This window comes from Chiloscyllium punctatum, chromosome 23 (assembly GCF_047496795.1).
Source record: "Chiloscyllium punctatum isolate Juve2018m chromosome 23, sChiPun1.3, whole genome shotgun sequence".
NCBI classification, from domain to species: domain Eukaryota; kingdom Metazoa; phylum Chordata; class Chondrichthyes; order Orectolobiformes; family Hemiscylliidae; genus Chiloscyllium; species Chiloscyllium punctatum.
Window position 1 is genome coordinate 71,820,287 of NC_092761.1, and position 20,524 is coordinate 71,840,810.

The following is a 20,524-nucleotide window of genomic DNA, read 5'->3' on the forward strand; positions in this document are numbered from 1 at the left end:
CAAGTCAAACAAAAATACACACTTTGACTATCTTTGATTTGTTTGATTTTATTAACAAATCTCCAACAATGACAAAAGTGCTTCACCCGTGCAACAGTGAAGTTCAGAATAACAACATAAGAACATAAGAAATAGGAGCGTGAATAGGCCATTTGGCCCTGAAGCCTGCCCTGCCACCCAGCAAGATCATGGCTGATCTGCCCCAACCCTGAACTTTGTGCCAGCTCAGCATAACCATCGAGCAACATTCTCTCTAACCTGCATAAGCTGTCTGCGCACATGGCTGCTCTGACATTCCATGCATGGCCATTGGTATGCCAACATAGGTTGGCATCCGGTTGCAAAAATTGGTGCTGTGGTCTGCGCAGAAGACAAAATAAGTTGGTGGAATGCTGCTGTTAACTCCCTCGTAATTGAGAATTCTGTCTCAAAGTTCTTACAGCAATCTATCCTTCACCACTTGATTGGGTAGAAAATTCCAGACCTTCATTGCCCTCTGGGAGATGAAATTCCTTCACATCTCAGTTTTAAGTGAGTGCGCCCTTAATTAGTAACTTTGTCCCCATGCTCATGATTTCTCCACTGAAGTCTGAGCAAAGCATCAGGGGAAAATATCTAAAGGTATACATGAGTCAGAAATATAAGTTTGGATGGATGATGCATTTTTGAAATCACTGTGGCCTACTGGCCATGATCAACTTCTCTAAGCCAGAGGAGAATCGGTGTGAAGTTTCAGAGTAAATGCGCCAATTCCACACTCTACTGGGATGCTTTGCTTGAAAAGAGAGAGTAAATGTTGGTAACTACTACAGACAGTGAAGCCCTTCCTTTGAACTTTGTTTGGAAGGTGCTCTGTTGCTGGTCTTGGGCCAGAAATATCACTGAAAGAAGGATACCAGATGCAGCAACTCAGAGATCCAACTAAAGAGGTGGTTTCTCTCTGTGCCACTCTCATCAAGCAAAGAGTGGTAGCTAACATCACCACATGCCATCTTTCTATTCTGGCCTGCTGTTAATCCTTCAAGTTTTTATAATTGTATAGAATTGGAATACACTAAAATTTCTGGCATAAATTTGTGCAGCATAAGATTGCGATACTCTATTTCTGAATCATGGTCAAATCAGTTCTGCACTTCATTAATTATTTTCTTATTCACTTCCATAAGTTAACATAGTAATTCATGTACTAGAACAAACTGATCTATCTCGGAAGGTTGTCTCAATGATACCAATGTCCTTCCCTCAGTGAGCCTGTCCACAGAAAGTTGTTAGTTTGCTTTTATTGTCCCCCCAAACACCCTGCAATGATCCAATTTTAACAGAAAATATTTCCACAAAGTAGTAGAGGATCAATTACTAATAACAGACCATTGAATGCCACAAACGTAATCCACTACCATTTGAATTACTGCAGACATATACGTTCGTTCACAAATAAGCATAACTTGATCAATTTCTCCGCAATAGGAAAGAAAGTTCGATGGAACCATTTCTGTTGATCAAGGCCCGGCATTTTCAAGTGTGTAATTTTCCATCCCAAGCTGAGGAAACCCATCGTTCATCTAAGTCTGATTCTTATCCCATCACAGAACTCCAAATTGCTATTCCGATTCTTTCCCAATATGTAAAGTTTCTTGTCAGACAGCAATCTCAATTTTACTTGTACTTATTTCTACAGTGAGCTTTTCGCCATAAAATGGTGTAATATATTTGTAAAACTGCAAAAAAAAACCGACCAAGAATTAGGCCACATCAAACAGGAAGTGTGAAGTTGTTGTTAAATAATGCATGTCCATATGAAACTGGGCTAACCGCCACATGAAAATCCCTAAACTAATTGGAAAGAGTTTCATCAGCTTTTTCAGAATGTGTTAAGCAGTTCCAACCAGCCAATGAAGCAAACGGATGTCCTATTAAAAAATATAATTTATTGAACAAGTGGCAATATTATCCCCCATAAAAGATAATTTTACACAAGATCACAGAACATTCTTTTATGACAGCTTGCTAGCTGGCAAAGGACAATCTCAGTTTTAAAAACTCTTTATTGCTGATGTGTGTAGTCGATGTTGATGTATAATAGCAATTGATTTCAAGCAAATTGCTACTTCACGTCAATAAACAAAATACAAGGTGTAAACCTGGAAGGTGCCAGTTTTAACAAAAGAGGACTGATGACAAAATCGCAATGAAAACATTATCACTTGTATTCATTTATACTTATTTCATAAAGAAAGCTTCTCAATCCAAAGACTAAAACTTCTCTGTGTCTACCAACGCTGTCAAGTTGCATCATTGTTCAGTCTTTATTAACTATCCAGACTTCCAAGTAACAAGTAACAAATCACATGCTGCAAATTATTCAAAACAATCTGCTAGTGTTAAATGCCTTTTTCCTAAGGATGATAACTTCAATACAGTAGATTCCAGGCAAATTCAAAATCTAACAAAAGCAGAATTCTCAGCCAAAAACAAAAGACACCCCCTCCAGCGCTCTCTGTCCCTTCATTTTTAAATGGAGGTCAAAGATCCAGAGTGTACATTTTCCAATACATAGCACTGCCTATCATGCAATTGTTAAAGAATAAAAACCTCCACTTCCAGCCGGTAATACTTTTCAGGCTTTCTTTTCTATTATACAGCTATCAGGCACACCAAATCCTTGTCACTTAACTGTCAGCATTCAGGAATCATGCATGTCAAACTACATCACAAGCAATGAATTCCAGTACACCAAACCAATGCTCATAGATTTCCTTTCCACACACTTTATAACAGAAACACAATATAGATATGAAATAACTCCACCGAGGCCAGTATCCCATCACCAAGTCACCCTTTAAGGACAAGTGGAAAGTTTAGATTAGATTACTTACAGTGTGGAAACAGGCCCTTCGGCCCAACAAGTCCACACCGCCCCGCCGAAGCGTAACCCACCCATACCCCTACATCTACATTTACCCCTTACCTAACACTATGGGCAATTTAGCATGGCCAATTCACCTGGCCTGCACATCTTTGGACTGTGGGAGGAAACTGGAGCACCCGGAGGAAACCCACGCAGACACGGGGAGAACGTGCAAACTCCACACAGTCAGTCGCCTGAGGCGGGAATTGAACCCGGGTCTCAGGCGCTGTGAGGCAGCAGTGCTAACCACTGTGCCACCGTGCCGCCCACGTGTTCTTGACTCTGGTACAGCTTCATCAGAGTCAGCACCCAGAGTGTCAACATCTCTAACACTCTTTCATTTCTGTTCTTTTTTTCTTTCCCCCACACTACCGCCTAACAGCAGTAGTGCTTATTTTTCCCCAGCACCCATATCATGTGTGTGCAGGTGTCAGACACAGTAAAGAACAAATGTGTAAATCTTGTTTTTATATTCCACCACCAAGAAGAAAGGAAACACCAGAGTGGCCAGTGACAAGCAGTGCCCTTCTCGACAAAGGGCAATGTAGCGTGATCAAAAAGTGAAGGGGTGCAGGGATTAAATCAAAATAGAGTTGGAGGGGGAAATAAGACACACCACTCCCTGCGGTGCCCACCTCTCCCTAAAAATCTGAAAGGTGTTGGTGGACACCGTGTGCTCCTTCTCCAGGAACACCTGGGCTCTAACACTCCTCTTTTTTTGTTTTTATTTTCTTTTTTTATGCTTGGTCTTTTTTTTAACCCTCACACTACCGCCTAACTGCGGTAGTACTAATTTTCCCCAGCACCCATGTGTGTGCAGGTGTGAGACACAGCGAAAGACACAAGGTGCACGAATCTTTATTCAGTTTCCACCATCTGGAAGACAAGAAACACCCGAGTGGCCAGTGACAAGCAGTGCCCTTCACATCAAAGGGCAATGCTGTGTGATCAAACAGTGAAGGGGAGGGCAGGGATTAAATCAAATGGAGGGGGAAATAATGCACTCCACTCCCTGCGGCGCCCACCTCTCCCTAAAAGTCTGAAGGGTGTTGGTGGACACTGCGTGCTCCTTCTCCAGGGACACCCGGGCTCTGACACTCCTCTTTTTAATCTATCAGCCAGGGCTCCCTGATTGGACCTGATTAAGAGCCCCAATCAGGGAATTCAAGATCTATGAGGTCCAGCTGGCTGATCTCGTTACAATCACTGCACAATACTAACCACAGAATTCCAGCAAACAAATTTCAAAGGTATATTTTTATAACTCATTACATTAAATTGGCAGACAGCCTGCTGAATTTCCCATAAATATATTTCGATTTCCAAGCATTTCTGTGCAAAAGAAACCTCTTATTTATTATTACTTCCTTTGTTTGCATTAAATTGCAATGATTAAACAGAACGAGGAAGAAAGATTTGCAAGTTTGCTATTTTAATCTCTATGTTATAGAAATCCTGACCCAAGTATAAACGTATTTGTGAATCAGTTTTACATTTATTAGAACCTAATTGTATCTGTAAGTATTTTACAGAAATCCAATTAAATGACTGGAGTTACTGACAATGCAGTTCTTTGTTATTTGTGAACCACAAAATACGTACTGTTTCCCTAAATAGAGCGGATGAATGCAGATTGTCAAACACCTCTGGGCTACTTTTAATTTATCTGCATATTCCCTCCCAGGCTAAAATAGGAAAGCTATAACTCACTCATCACCTCCTACTTTGAAGTAGAAACGTTACAAGAATTAAACAATGAAATTGAGAGATGGAATGAAGTATATTAATACTTTGCAAGCTTTGAGCAAGAATATATTTTAAGCCTTTTGCAATCTGCTGAAAGTTCAGAGTCAGTTGCTTGAGAGTTGCTTTATACAAAAAAAATGTGGACTTTATGAACAACTATTGAAATGATGGGTTGGATTTAATGTAGATGCTTGGAATGGTGGCTCGGCACCACTTAATTGTGGAAGCAGCCCTCTGTTGGTCTCCCCTGTAATTGCTCCAGGCGAATGATCCTCAGATTGAGAGGGAGAGGGACTGAAGTAGGATTCCCAGTCATAGTCAATGGGATGTGAATTACGTTCATCAAGGGAACAATTGATCCCTCTTATCCCTAAGCCCATGACAAATCACTGTTGGCTCAGGCGTCAAAGGGGTGAAGGATGGGCTTTCACCTTCTTTATAATCAGGCAGTCTGATCTCTGCCATCAGCAATACAGGCTGAAGAAATTCATCCCCATGTCCCTGCTTCTGGCATCCCTACATCTATTTTCCTATGATCCTAAGCCGGCAATCCACATCCCATCTGCACATGTTTTTGGCCTGTGATCCCAGGATCTTTACAGGCCTCGAATGGGTGCACTAAACACCACAGCCACCACTGCCAATGGCTTTCGGCAGCAATCAAAAATTGCTATGCCTGAATGAACAGCTGCTCTATGTGGGCAAGATTTTTGCCACCAGGGTCTTCAATCATAGGTGGCCACCTATATGTCTGAACTACTTTAATTACATCAGACCTTCCCTACCGCCCCACCATAGAGTCAGAGAATCATAGAGATGTACAGCATGGAAACAGACCCTTTGATCCAATTTATCCATGTCGACCAGATATCCCAATCCAATCTAGTCCCACTTGCCAGCACCTGAGCACATATCTCTCCAAACCTTTCCTATTCATATACCCATCCAGATGCCTTTTAAATGTTGCAATTATACTAGTCTCCACCACTCCCTCTGGCAGCCCACTCTATACACATACCACCCTCTGAGTGAAACCTTAAATCTCATATCTTTCCTCTCTCACCCTAAAACTACGTCCTCTAGTTCTGGACTCCCTCACCCCTTGGGAAGATACTTTGTCCATTTACCCTATCCATGCCCTTCATGCTTTTATAAACCTCTATAAGGTCATCCCTCAGCCTCCGACGGTCCAGGTAAAACAGCCCCAGCCTATTCAATCTCTCCCGATAGCTCAAATCCTCAAACCTTGGCACCATCCTTGTAAATCTTTTCTGAACCCTTTCAAGTTTCACAACATCTTTCCGATAGGAAGGAAACCAGAACTGCACATAATATTCCAAAGGTGGCCTAACCAATGTCCTGTACAGCCACAACATGACCTCCCAACTCCTGTACTCAATACTCTGACCAATAAAAGAAAGCACACCAAACATCTTCTTCACTATCCTATCTACCTGCGACTCCACTTTCAAGGAGCTATGAATCTGCACTCCAAGGTCTCAGCAACACGGCCTAGGACTTTACCATTAAGTGTATAAGTACTGCTAAGATTTGCTTTCCCAAAATGCAGCACCTCACATTTACCTAAATTAAACTCCATCTGCTACTTCTTAGTCCATTGGCCCATCTGATCAAGATCCCATTGTAATCTGAGGTAACCTTCTTCACTGTCCACTACATCTCCAATTTTGGTGTCATCAGCAAACTTACTAACTATACTTCTTGGGCTCACATCCAAATCATTTATGTAAATGATGAAAAGTAGTGGACCCAGCACCAATCCTTGTGGCACTCTACTGGTCACAGGTTTCCAGTCTGAAAAACAACCCTCCACCACCACCTTCTGTCTTCTACCTTTGAGCCAGTTCTGTATCCAAATGGCGAGCTATCCCTGTATTCCATGAGATCTAACCTTGCTAACCAGTCTCCCATGGGTAACCTTGTCGAACGTCTTACTGAAGTCCATATAGATCACATCTTCTGCTCTGCTCTCAGCAATCCTCTTTGTAACTTCTTCAAAAAACTCAATCAAGTTTGTGAGACATGACTTCCTAAGCATATATTCGTGTTGACTATCCCTAATCAGTCCTTGTCTTTCCAAATACATGTCCATCCTGTCCCTCAGGATTTCCTCCAACAACTTACCCACCACTAATGTTAGGCTCACTGGTCTATAGTTCCCTGGCTTGTCCTTACACCTTTCTTAAACACGTTAGCTAACCTCCAGTCTTCCGGCATCTCACCTGTGACTATCAATGATACAAATATCTCAGCAGGAGGCCCAGCAATCACTTCTCCAGCTTCCCACAGAGTTCTGGGTTACACCTGACCAGGTCCTGGAGATGTATCCACTTTTATGCGTTTCAAGACATCCAGCACCTCCTCCTCTGTAATATGGACATTTTTCAAAATGTCACCATCTATTTCCCTACATTCTATATCTTCCATATCCTTTTCCACAGTAAATACTGATGCAAAATACTCATTTAGTATCTCCCCCATTTTCTGCGGCTCTACACAAAGGCCGCCTTGCTGATCTTTGAGGGGCCCTATTCTCTCCCTAGTTACCCTTTTGTCCTTCATGTATTTGTAAAAACTTTTTGGATTCTCCTTAATTCTATTTGCCAAAGCTATCTCATGTCCCCTTTTTGCCCTCCTGATTTCCCTCTTAAGTATACTGGTACGGCCTTTATACTCTTCTAAAGATTCACTCAATCTCTCCTGTCTACACCTGCTATATGCCTCCTTCTTTTTCTTAACCAAATCCTCAATTTCTTTAGTCATCCAGCATTCCCTATACCTACCAGCCTTTTCTTTCACCCTAACAGGAATATACGGTCACTGGGCTCTTGTTATCTCATTTCTGAAGGCTTCCCATTTTCCAGCCATCCCTTTACCTGCAAACATCTGCATCCAAGCAGCTTTTGAAAGTTCTTGCCTAACACCATCAAAATTGGCCTTCCTCCAATTTAGAACTTCAACTTTTAGGTCTGGACTATCCTTTTCCATCACTATTTTAAAACTAGTAGAATTATGGTCTAATATAAACATGGCTCTGTTGGGCACTCCTCACTAATCTCCAACTGCTCGATGAAACCTCGACTGGCCTAACAGATTCCTGGTCTATGAATTTTGAGGGAAAACATCGAGATTGAATCCTACATTTTAATGCAACCAGAATCAATTGTAAAACTGATGAAATCACCATACTACTGGTCTTACACCGCTCATCACTTTACCCTCTCTGTTGACTTCTATACACAGTTTCAAGCTCAATGTTAAAAAAAGCATTATATTCAATCCCCTGTTTACTATCTGACAGGTTAGGTCACAATATCACCCTCACCCCAAATCGTCCATTTAGAACAACAGAAAATGCTCTTCCGCATTAAAATGGGACAACCTCGAGATTTTTTTTCCAATTGTTAAAAAAGTAATTTCTGGGACAGAGAGAACAAACCAAATCATTTCAGATCCCAGTTGAGCGACACGGGAAAAACAATATTCACAGTTATGACGGTTAAGTTTTGGACAGACATCAGTGTTACAATTCAATATGTTTGCCAAGTTTCATTATCTAGGGTTAGAGTTTCTGTAAACAGATCCAAATGTCCTTTGATGTGACATTTACCGTATGGAGGAAAATTGAGTGACATCCTGTAGAGTTAAAAGTTACTACTTGTCGCACCAGTTATTTTTCTGCATCAATGATTGCCTCAACTCCTCCCAGTGTGTTCCTGGATATGCCAAAAGGCCATAAATACATTTACTTCAAAATCAATAGCCAAACTTTGCATAGACTGAAATTAAACATCACAAATTTTGGTTAGATAACATTTGGCAATGTTTTAGACTATTCCAAAATTAATGGCCGAAAATAAATTTGGACCCTTTAATATTTGATGAACATGATGCAGTTGCTTCTTTTCTCCCTAGTCTGACTCACTATTGAACTGTAGCAGCAGAATGAAGAATTGCAGCAACACATTTACTATTCTAAGGAGACTTTTGATATCTCAAGCAAAGTAGTCTTGTCAAACTGGACATGCAGACAACTTTATCCAACAGGCAAGTACCTCAATGCTTCCAGTACTTAAAAGGTTTTGACCATCATTGACATTTAATTTACATTTGTTGGCTGATCCCTACTGGATAGCTCAGCATTAAGCTCACATGCATATTCTTCGAAAATTAGCAAACTGCTATTACTATTAGCACATAAAAATAGGAAATTCTAAACATTTTGAGGAGTCTGGCTCTCTTCTCCTGAAACAAAGACTATCTCTTAGCAGATCTTGGTGTTCATCACTTCACCAAAAGAAGTGATTATCTGATTACATCTAATTTAGCTCCCATTCAAACTCAAGACTCACAAGAAAATTATACGACATTGAGATTTTATAAGTTGCCCAACACTCTGCTATTTGGATTGAGAAATATTTCTCTCCACAGTTCGGAGCTGGAATTGGTTCAGAGAAGGTTGGCTGAGGGTAAACAGAAACTTGTTGTGAAAAGGACAACTGACTCACTTGGAGAACAGTTGGATTGGTATTCTGGAGTTATATATGATCAATAATCAGGGAAACTTTCTTCATCCAGTCCTTTCATCATCGAGTCCATTATATCCCACTATCCTTATGGTAAACCACCAATTTGCTACTAGTTTGTTGTGTAGGCTAAATTTGAGTCATCAACTTGCCTAACTTTGAGTTGTCTGTTGAACATGCTAATTTATTCATCATCAGTTTGCTGAGTCACAGTGACCTGTGATGTTCCATATGGTTTGCCTCCAGCTTTATTAGAGTTTTAAAAACAAACTTATTTTAGGAAGCAAATGTTCTAAAGCAAAATAATTAACTGGGAGTGCTGTTAGATTGAGATTTTGCAAATAGAATTAATTCAAAGTAGATTCACAGTATTGCAGTCGTTATTCACAAGTACATAAACTGGGCACTACAAACTCATAGCAGAAGTTTCTAGGTTGTGTAATACAAGATCAAGCCATATGCTCAGCTTCCAACACTGATTATAATCACCATTGGTATAACTTCTAATTGTGCATCCAAAACTGGGTAGCTTACCTTTTTTAAAAAAAATCTTAGTTTAGTTGCTGGATTATTGATATCATGCCACGAAATAAGACTAACACTGGTCATTCTGACATCAGGAGATTTCTTAAAAATAGGAGAAATAAACTAGGAAAGAAACAGAACCAGCATTTAATAACAATGCTCACGATCTTGGGATATCCTGAAACATTTCAAAGTCAATTAGTTTTAAAGTGTAATCAATGATATTTTGCAGGGAAGCACAATAGCCAGCAAACAGTAAAAACACATAAATACCAAACTAATCATTTCCATTATGATTGACTGGGCCACCAAAAGGACTCTTCTTTGAACAATACCATGGGACTTTTTTTTATCTGTCCACTGCGTCTTTTTAAGTTCTCATCCTGAGAAACCTTAATGTAGTACATCTTCAGTACTATACTGATGTGTCAGCGAATTGTGCATTCAAACACTAGAGTAAGATGTAGTAACAAATATAAGGATACTACCTGCAGAATTGGTGCTGCAAGTGATTTGTCATGAATTACACTCCTAAATTTAAAACATGGGGATTACTCAATCTAAACTGGGCCATCAAGATAAAATGAGAAGATACACAGGTTAAAAAAAGAACTCTCACAGGTACACAAGTCTCACTCAAGGTCTTGGAGTGAATTTGTGTCATCAATTTTAATTCTCAGTTGGGAAGTGAGAAGAGTTTCTCTTCCTCCAAAGATATCTATGTACTGTTAAGTTACCACACAAATTTGGATGTGTTCAAATAAAAGGTATTCGTGTGAATTTGGTGTTCCAACTATGATTTCATGAGTGCCATGAAGACCATGCTTTAGTGGCTCAAGGACATACTCATGGTAAGAATGACAGAATGGGAATTATCCCACCCAATGCAGGACTACCTACTATTAAGCAACATTGGACAGCATGCGCTTCAAGAATCTAAATAAGTTCTGAATTAGGATAGAGCAAGAGGGAAATAATATGATTGGAGAATTGAATGAACATACGTTCTATTTCTCAAGAACATTCTTCAAATTAATTGAGAACAATTGCATTTCTATTCATTTCAGTACTAACAAACTCATACAATATCTGACAGACCATCTCAGGAAAATTCTCAAATGTCTTGAAATGTAAACCATGTGTTGTGTACCATATCAGTGCCAAAAAGCTTGAATGCCAAAAATTATAGCAGTGCCACTAAATGCTACTTCATCTCAGCCAAAATCTGGCTGAGCCACTTAAAAATTCCATGTCTTTAAGGTCTGATCATTCAATGTATCTGATGTGGATTTGATTGATTTCTCCTCTAGAATGCTCGTTTCACACAACATCAAAAAAAGCAGACTTTACTTAACTCGCCTTGCAAGACAGCAGCATTCAAAGGGACACTGCTGCCAAACTGACCATTCCACGGATCTAATAATAACAATGGAAATGCAAACCCAAACAAATTTAAAATAAAATCATGTATGGACACACTGATGTTAATAAGTGCAGATAACGAAAAATTCAGAAATAGAAAAGATTCATTTGGTTTATGAAACAAACATTAATCCTTCTTCTTTTCTTTCTGGATTTCCATACAACAATTATTACCTCACAGCAAACCCATATTTTTCACTTCATACTCATTCCAAATGATAGCAGTATTACTCCTATCTGTCAATTGGACTGGAACACAGTCCCCTCTAAATCACCAGGCTCTGAGTCTAGGTCCCAATGTAAAACATGAGCACAAAAATCATGACTGACACAGTGGTGCAGAGTCGAGAGTGTGGTGCTGGAAAAGCACAGTGGGTTAGGCAGCATCCAAGGAGCAGGAGAATCAATGTTTCGAACAAGAGACCTTCATCAGGAATGTCTGATGAAGGCCCTTGCCCGAAACAGCAATTTTCCTGGTCCTCAGATGCTGCCTAACCTGTTGTGCTTTTCCAGCACCACACTCTCGACTCTGATCTCCTCACTTCCTCCACAACAGTGGAGTACTGAGCATTTCACTGTCACAAGTGCTGTCTTTCTTAGTAAATGCCAAACCAAGAGCTCATCTGTCTGCTTTAATGGATTTAAAAGATCCTATAGCACTAGTCTGAAGAGGAGTAGGGGAGTTTTCCCTCGTATCCTGTCCAAAGTCTATCTCTGAATCAAATTCGTAAAGAAACTGATTATCTGACCATTGTCAGATTGCAGTTTGTTGGATACAAATTGACTGCAATGCTGCCTTCATTTCAACAATGACTTGTCATCAAAAAGTACTTAGTTGCCTGTATAGTTCTTTGAGATGCCCAGTGATTGTGAAAAACCACGATACGAATACAAGTCTTTCTTTTTTTTATGTGGGATTTATAAGCAGCAGGATCCAAATCTTATATCTGTCCCACAATGTAGCAATTATTTTGCAGGACATGTTCGATATTCAGGCAAGAAGAATGCTTGCCAATCATTGTCAAGCTACTGAAGTGTTCATAATGCAAAGCAAGTTGCAAGGCCGAGCAGTTGGGTTGCTGGCTGCTCACATGGCAAAAGTATTTTTGGGCCAAGGAAAAATCAGGCAATGTTTGTCTTCATTTCCATCTGTGCAATAAATAAAATCAAAATGCAAAGTTATTTTCCTGTATACCAAACTTCAACTCTAGGATGGCGGGCAGGATATGGTAGTGTACTGTTTCCATTGATAAACTAACAAGCCAGAGAATGTAGATTTTATTGGATTCATCAGAAATTTATGTAATGAGTTCAGAGTAATCCTGAATTAATTCTTATTCACAATCCTGAATTTTTATTTTCCATGTTTTATTTTCCAATTGTTTTGCAACCAAATGGTTCTGAATTTAAAATGTGCCTTAATGATCCTGTAACATTTATCGCACTTTGGCTTGTATTTTACAACACAATTGAGTCAATTAGGTCAAGTAGCTGGATAAATGTTTTTGATTGTTATTATATGACAGAAATCACATAGCTTTCTTGACAGCTGCAAAGCACTCCTTAAAAGGGTTAATTGACTTGTCAGCATGTGGCAACTGCCAGAGGCTCATTGAGCACTGCATTGTTTTGGCAATAATTGTCGAAATAATTGTGCGACACATTATTAAGCACAGTCATCTGAAGTGTATCACCATTTTTCATGCCAGCTAGCCTATCCCAGGAGATGACATTCATATTAGAATCATGTTAACGAATGCCATCTCAGCATCATTGCTTTGCCACCTGAAGTAGTTCACTAATTTATTCAAATCATTTGCTATCTCTGGGATTTCCTTTGTGATTTTCATCTTTGTGAATCACTATTTTCAGGCGTTTGAGCTGGGAAAACTTCCACAGCTTAGGCATTAACTGTTCCATGGACAAGAATAACTGAGGCAATGCTGATTATAAAACAAAATATGTTTATGTACAGTTTTACGGAAGAGCTAAACTACTATAGCCAGTAGTTTTTGATTAAAACATCACAATATTTTCCTAACAAGTAGACCTACCTTTGAGATTTCATGTATTATTAGATTTCCAAAATTTTAACTAGTAATTATTTGATGAAGCAAGGAAATGTTATTTGGTGTGCTGTACTATTTGTCCTCAGCCAATGTATTATGATCAGTCATTCAAGACCACATTTTGGGCAAAGAGAACATTAAATGCATGTGGTATGTGCCGAATATGATAACTTGCATCACACTTGTTTTTTTTCTGGCATTGTTTCATTTTGTGATTGCTTCTGCAAATATTCAGCAATATCTCCTATAAAGGGTTACTGAGATAGCAAGCACTAATCATGAGGTATTCCTGATGAAGGGCTTTTGCCCGAAATGTTGGATTTTCCTGTTCCTCGGATGCTGCCTGAACTGTTGTGCTTTTCTAGCACCACTCTACTCCAGCACTAATCATGAACCAACCAAATGATTGTGACTGTCAATCTGAAATGAAACATCCTCAGACTCTAGAACACCTTGATGTGCGAATGTTAACAAGCAACCTAACCATCATGAGACTTAACAAAGAGTTGGACAGGACTAAAATCCCAATACCCAGTGCCAATAAATGTCAAGATATGTACGCTTTAGGATAAGGAGATTCTTAAAGCGATGCATAACATATATGGGACAGGTGAGACAGGCCAGCTACTCTGTCCCAGACTCAGATTTTTCATTTGTTTTGTAAAAATATGTATCTGATTACTTGTTCTTTTATTGTTTGTGAAAGTTAGTTACTATATACATTTTCAGAAAGAAGAAATGTATTGCAGAATGATATAAAGGAAGCATTTAAATCAACTTGGAACACACTGAGAATGAGACAAAATTCTTTTTTTTTTCAAAAAATGCTGTTTCTTCCATTATAGAATGCTGGATACCACAGTGAAGTCTCTCAGATGACATGCTAAACCATGACGTCATTCCAAGGTGCATTTCCTAGCCAAGACTGCCAAAACCATAAAATTAGTGAGTGGACAAAGATGTGGACAATGGAGTACAATGTGAGAAAATGTCATTTGACAGGGAAGCTAAAAAATGCATGCTTTCTAAATGGTGAGAGATTGCAGAGCTCTGAGATGCAGAGGGATCTGATTTAATTGTGCATGAGTCACAAAAGATTAGCATGCAGGTACAGCAAGTAATGAGGAAAACTATTAGAATGTTATCATTTCACACAAGAGGAATTTAATATAAAGTAGGGAGACAATGCTTCAGTTATATAGGACTCCAACGAGATCACACCTAAAGTACTGAGCACATTATTCTAGTTATCTTGACGATGAAATAATATACATGAACTAGAGTTCAGAGAAGGCTTATTGGACTAATACTTGGAATGGGCGCACTGGCTTATGAAGAAGGATTGACAGGGTAGGCTTGTATTCACTGGAGATGAGAAGAATCCTGATAGCATGGAAGCAAGCCATTTGGCCCATTGAGTCCATACCAACCCTTTGGTTACACCTGAAACTTTGACTTCTTCACTCTTGATGCTGCCTGGCTTGTGGTGTTTTTGCCAGCCTCCTGCTGACCATCCTTGGCCTCCTCCATTGCTACAATGAACCAAACCACAAACTGGAGGAACAACACTTCATCTTCTGCCTGGGCAGCATACAACCTGGAGGACACAACAATGAGTCCTCCAATTTCAAATAACCTCTCTTCCCTTCCCCCAACTCCTTTCCCAGCCCCTGCCCCTCTCTTCCACTCGTCCCAACTACCCACCGCAATCATACCTCCCATTGAGCAACCAGGTCATACCCTCTACTTGTCTTCACCTACCCCCACTTTGACACCCTGTCCCCGCCAACCCCTTTATCTGCAGTTCCCCTGACACCCAACCTCAATCCTGAAGAAGGATTACACCCAAAACGTCGACTTCTCCACCTCCTGATGCTGCCTGGCTTGCTGTGTTCTTCCAGCCTCCTGCTTGTTTACCCATTGAAACATAAAATTTCCAGAGGGAATTTTAGATGCTGGATGTGGACAGGATGTTTCCCCTTATAGGACAATCTAGAACCAAGAGTCACTATTTGAAAAATGGTAATTTCCCATTTAAATCAGAGATTGAGACAAATATTTTCTCTCATACAGAGAGGTAAATCAGTGGAAATCTCTTCTTGAAAAGGTGGCTGAGCCAGAATCCTTCAATATTTTTAAGACAAACATAGATAGATTTGTGTTAAATAACAGGATGAAACATTCCAGGATATGCACAAATTGTGAGTTTGAGATTAAATCAAATTAAATATGATCTTATTTAAAGGTGGAGCAGGCTCGAGGGACTGAATGGTCTACTCTTGCTCCTAATTCATATATTTACATATTATTATCACCTATTATCTCTGCCATCATTATCTCTGCATTTCTTCACATTATAATCGTGACTACAGTTTAATTTTTTTTTTGCTTGTGAAATGCATATGAATTTCCTTGGGTCATGGAACTCACTACATAAATTCAAAATCGTTCTCTCTTTTTATGTACTAGTATCTTAGGCATTCAAGTGAGTAACATTGCAAGCTGTTAACAGCAGCTGAGTTATGATAATATGTCTGTTCAAGACGACAGAAATGATTCAACATATAAATGTTCCAGCAGCAGCTTTTTAAAATGGTCCTCAGTTGAAGTATGTATCCTGGGTTGAGCTATCTTGACCTTTTCACCCTTTTTGTCAACTTTGCACATTGTAATTACTAACCAGGGAAGCTACCTAAGCTTTTTATACAATTAAAGACAGATCAGTAGAAGTTCTACCAAAACAGGTAACCTAGAATATTATATTTGATAGGCAATTGTTCCAGTGTCTTTGTAGTTAGAACTTTTTAAAAATTAGATAATAGCAGAGCTCTCTGATTTAAAAAATATATAAAAGTAGTCTTGTCAATTCTCTCTCACCTAACTTCTCTTCCCTGGAATCTCAACACCATTGAGTTAGGGTAAAAGTTCAGTCAACAGCAATGACCAAGGATTTCCTTCAATTACAAATTATTCTAATTGTATGATTGTCAGTGAACGTCAAAATGATTTGACAGATATAATTTTCATTCACTATGGATGCCAAGAAATCAATAACCCCTGATCATTTTTTGAGTTTCTGTCTAAAATCATGAATGTTAAGGAAGTACCTTGTTCCCAGCCTAGATAGAAGTTCTAAGTCAACAACAGACCAGGTGAAAAGAGTAAGCTTCTGGATTGACATGTGCCCCACTATATGACGTTAACCCACTGAAGCAGTGAGGAACTCACATATTTGAGCCTCCATGCAAAAGCTCACTTGAGGAGATGGTCTGAATCTTTACTCGAGACAACATAGTTGGTAATCCTGGGAGAATATCTCTATCTGTCTCCAAAGGTTGTTAAACTCAAAATGGGTTGTTACCAGACATGCTGCAGAAAGGTGATTGATTCTAAAAAAATCAGCATCTAACCCTCCTAATAAAGTAAACAGTAGACATCAAAATCTGATCAATGCCATTCTGAACTAGCTAGCAACAAGTGCACAGAAAACCCTGAGAGAAACAGGCCTTACAGAACCAGCTTTTACAACAGTGGCATCTTGCGATGTGCGTTAGAAAACAAAACAAATCCATCTGTTCGGTAGCACCACTGTTCTCTAACCTGCTGTGTACCAGACTTCCCCAATCCTCACACAGACAGCATGGATTCTGATATAAATCCAACTCTGACTAAAAATTGAGATAAGCAATTAGCATGAGATTCAGTCCTTTCCCTGTTAATTTTGGGACGTTTGTCTGTACGTCTTTGTTTGAAGAATTGATTCTAACCAAACTCATAGATGTAAAGTCCAATTAGTGCAGCGAAGCCACTCAACGTGATATGAAGGAAAGCGACATGATTGACATTGGAAAACAATTAAGTGAAACTTTTTCACTTCACTACGACACATACTTGTTACTTTCTTTGTGGAATCATAGCTCAAAACAGTACAATGATTCAAAGAACAGTGGGGGGCATCATTGAGGGCATTTAAAAGCGTGCTCATTTGTCGTGCGGTTAATCATCATTTTAAGTGGGACGTTCTGTACTTGGTATTCACACCAGTTACTCACCGCCACCTCTCGCTCGTACATGACGATGCTATGGCATACTGGAGTGAGCAAGGATGATATCACTCTTGCCAGCCCCGCATTCAGCTTGCATGATGCCGGGGGAGAGGACTGAAAGGACGCGGTGAAATCGTGGGGGAGATGAGTTGGTCTCGCAGCCGTGAGCGACCCAATATCTGACAATGGCCCCGGGGATTTCCTCATTCAGGGACTGCTGAAACATCACTCGCATGCTGTCTTTACCCTGTCAGTCTGAATGTGTGACATCCGGCTTCCCGAAATGCGGTGTGATAATAATTGCATTAAAATCACGAAAGCAAAACAGGGCATCGTTCAGTGGTCAACTGCGGTGCTTTGGTACCACAAACCCTGACCTGGGTTTAAGGAGATTTCGTACCGCCGTCAAGGCTAATTCCCGTGAGCTTTCGAAACTTGTTTTTTTTAAGGAATTGCATCGGGGTCATGCTGCGAGACTGCGTTATAAACTGTTTATTTGATGATACCGATTAGCAATGATCCTCCCGCCCCCGTTACAATACAGACGTGGACGGTGGACAGGGAGCAGGAGCTTGCAATCGAGTCAAAAAAACAAAACAACTTGCAAGTCCGTGTGGCGCGGCTGCAGTGCGCCGACCTGCCTCTGCTCAGGGACTGCCACAAACGAGAGATAGCTCCCTGCTGCGGACACAGCCCCTGCTTCAGGTCCGGAGATTCGCCAAGCCCACTCCCGGGAGCGCCACCCGGCCGTTTGTCAAGGCAAAAACACACACACAAACACACAGGTCACATTCCAATCCGCATTCCCTTCCTCAATAAGGGAGGGGTGTTAGGAGGCACAAACACTGAGGACAGCCCCAGAGTCCACTCAACCTCGGCAATTCTCGTTACAATTTTGATTTACGGGTCCAGCCGACCCTGCCGGAGAAATTGTGGCCCTTTCATCCTTAGACAAAAATAAATGTGGATCCGGTGAACGCTCATCTGAAATAAATCCGACAACTTCGCTCAGCTGAGTGTTTGAGATGTGAGAGAGAAGTCGCCGGTTTCACTGTACCCCGGAGAAACTTTCACTTCTATCGGTGCATTGACCCTCCCCCCCCCCCCCCCCCCTTTCAGCACCAAGTGCTCACAATTTGAGCCAGTTTCTCTGGCACACTGCAGCGAGAGCCTCCTGCCTCTCCGCGAGCAACTGGCTTCGCCAAAAGTTGCTGAAACTGCTGCATTTTGGTAGCTACCTAGCCCCCGCCCCGCTCTCCATCATGCCCCATCCCCGGCACACCAGCCCCAGCAACGGGGCCAGGGTCTTGGGGGAGATGGCGGTGATTGTGGTTGAGCCAGGCACCTGCAAGGTGCAGGCAAGACTGACACAGGACGGCCGGGAGTCGTGGGGGGAGGGGGGTGTCGGGGGGGCAACTTCAACAGAACCGCCGATCAAAGTTTGCTTTCCGTCTTCCTAAAGCGTGTAACTTTTGCAGTGCGCACGTCAATAAACCAGTAACACTACTCACACAGAGAGCTGGGTGGGGGTTAGCGTTGCACCGAACCCTTTGCATTTGGATCATTCGCCAGTTCAATGCAGAAGGAATTAAACGTGGCCTTTAAATGTCTACCACACACTGAAAAGGGCTGACATCCCCCCCCCCCCCCCCCACCCTTTCCAGAGCAGCGACAGCCGCCTCTGTCAGCAGCATCAGTGAATAAACTTAGGGATAATGATATTGAACTTCAACTCACCTTGAGCTGCCGATCCTCCAGTGCTGATTACACCCGCTAGCAAAGTGGCCACATACCAAATCATAGTACTATTAACCCACTGTGAGATCTGGCTGGATCATATCTTAGAGCTCTCCACTTCTAGATGTTCCCTGGAAAAGCAATCCTTCCGATGGTGCCCTCTTCATTCTGCTTCTTTTTTTCTTCTTCCTCCTCTTCCCCTGCCTCTTGCTCTCTCTGTCTCTCCTCTCTCTGCCTGTTGGAACCTCTCTCATTCGGTTACATCCCTCTGGGTAGCACACTCGCGCTCTCCCAGCTCCTAGCTCTGTGCCAGCGCAGATTCAGACTGGAATCCCCCCCTCCTCCTCCTCCTCCTCCCCAACTCTGAACCAACCCCCTCTCTCCCCACCCCCCCTCCCCCGTCCCCCGTCCCCCATCCCCTCCCCTCCAACATTGACACCACTGCGCTGCCAACCGAACCTGATGGCGGCCTGCCCCAGTGCCCCGCCCTCCTCTGTCCCCCGCCGCCCGGCCATTTGCTGCGGCCCCGGCGCCGGCACGGGCGATTGGCGGCGGGCGCTGCCACTCAGGCGGCCGGCGGGGCAGGGGGCGGGGCTAGGTGCCTGCTTCAAGGTGGGTTGAGCTGGAGAGAGGCTGGAGCGCCGCAGTATCATGCGCAATAGCAAGGAGCGCTTCCAGCTTCTAGCGGCCGCTCCAGCCCCTTCCTTCTCCAGCCCTCCTCCACACGTTTAAAGGTGAACCAGCCAGCACCACGCGAAATCCTGCCAGGGCACTTTCGCGGCCAAGATCAGCCCGGTTCGTGGAGCTGGTGAACCAAGAAGGTCACGTTTGCCCACCACTGACTCCCCAGATCCACAATTCATCTAAAAAAGGCTGACAGGACCGCAATCAATTGCATCTCATTCTCATCGCGGGACCCAAAAATATGTGGCTTAAAGTCATCCGGTGTTATTTTATCAAATTGGTGTTTCTTTCTCTTATGCACTTGCAGGAATTCTACTACTCAGAATCTGCAAGGAAACAAATTCTTAAATCCTACAAGTTACGTTCGGGAAGAAATTATTTCGAGTTCATTGCTGTACAAATTGCAGCCTAATGTGAAACGTAGACCTGCAAAAATCTGATTATGTCAACTTATATTCTGGTAGCTACACTGCAAAGAAAAGGATCAAGCTACCTACATTATTGAATTCACGATTATAATCAGAGGTGTTCACAACTTCCATACTATGGCAATGAAGAGCTTTCCCAATCAGTGTTTCACTATGTTCGTGCGACCAATATTTCTGTTACACGCATGGGAAAGCCTTGTTTCATCTGAGCAGAATGGAGAACCAATAGAAAACCAGAAATCAGCTGCAACAACCTGTATTTATCCATAGTAGTTTGAAAAAAAGTCTCAAGGCATGTCAGAAGTTTTATCAGTCAAAAAAGTCATTGTCTAATCAAAGATGCATGGAATTGAAAATGATGGGTACAATATTAGTCAAATTGTTAGGTTTTAAGAATAACAAATGTCATCCG

At 41.5% G+C, this 20,524-nt stretch overlaps 1 protein-coding gene across 6 annotated transcripts in view; it reads right to left on the bottom strand.

The window, feature by feature from the left end:
- Nucleotides 1-19,330, bottom strand: part of igsf9bb (immunoglobulin superfamily, member 9Bb) — a 682,739-nt gene extending 663,409 nt beyond the window's left edge. For all 6 annotated transcript variants that reach the window (XR_011963911.1, XR_011963912.1, XM_072593172.1 and 3 more), the window contains exon 1: nucleotides 19,001-19,330. Coding sequence is in view for 4 of the 6 variants with exons in the window: in XM_072593172.1 (XP_072449273.1) it covers nucleotides 19,001-19,064 (64 nt within the window). In the remaining 2 variants the exon portion in view is untranslated. The remainder of the gene's footprint in view (nucleotides 1-19,000) is intronic.
- Nucleotides 19,331-20,524: the final 1,194 nt, after the last annotated feature.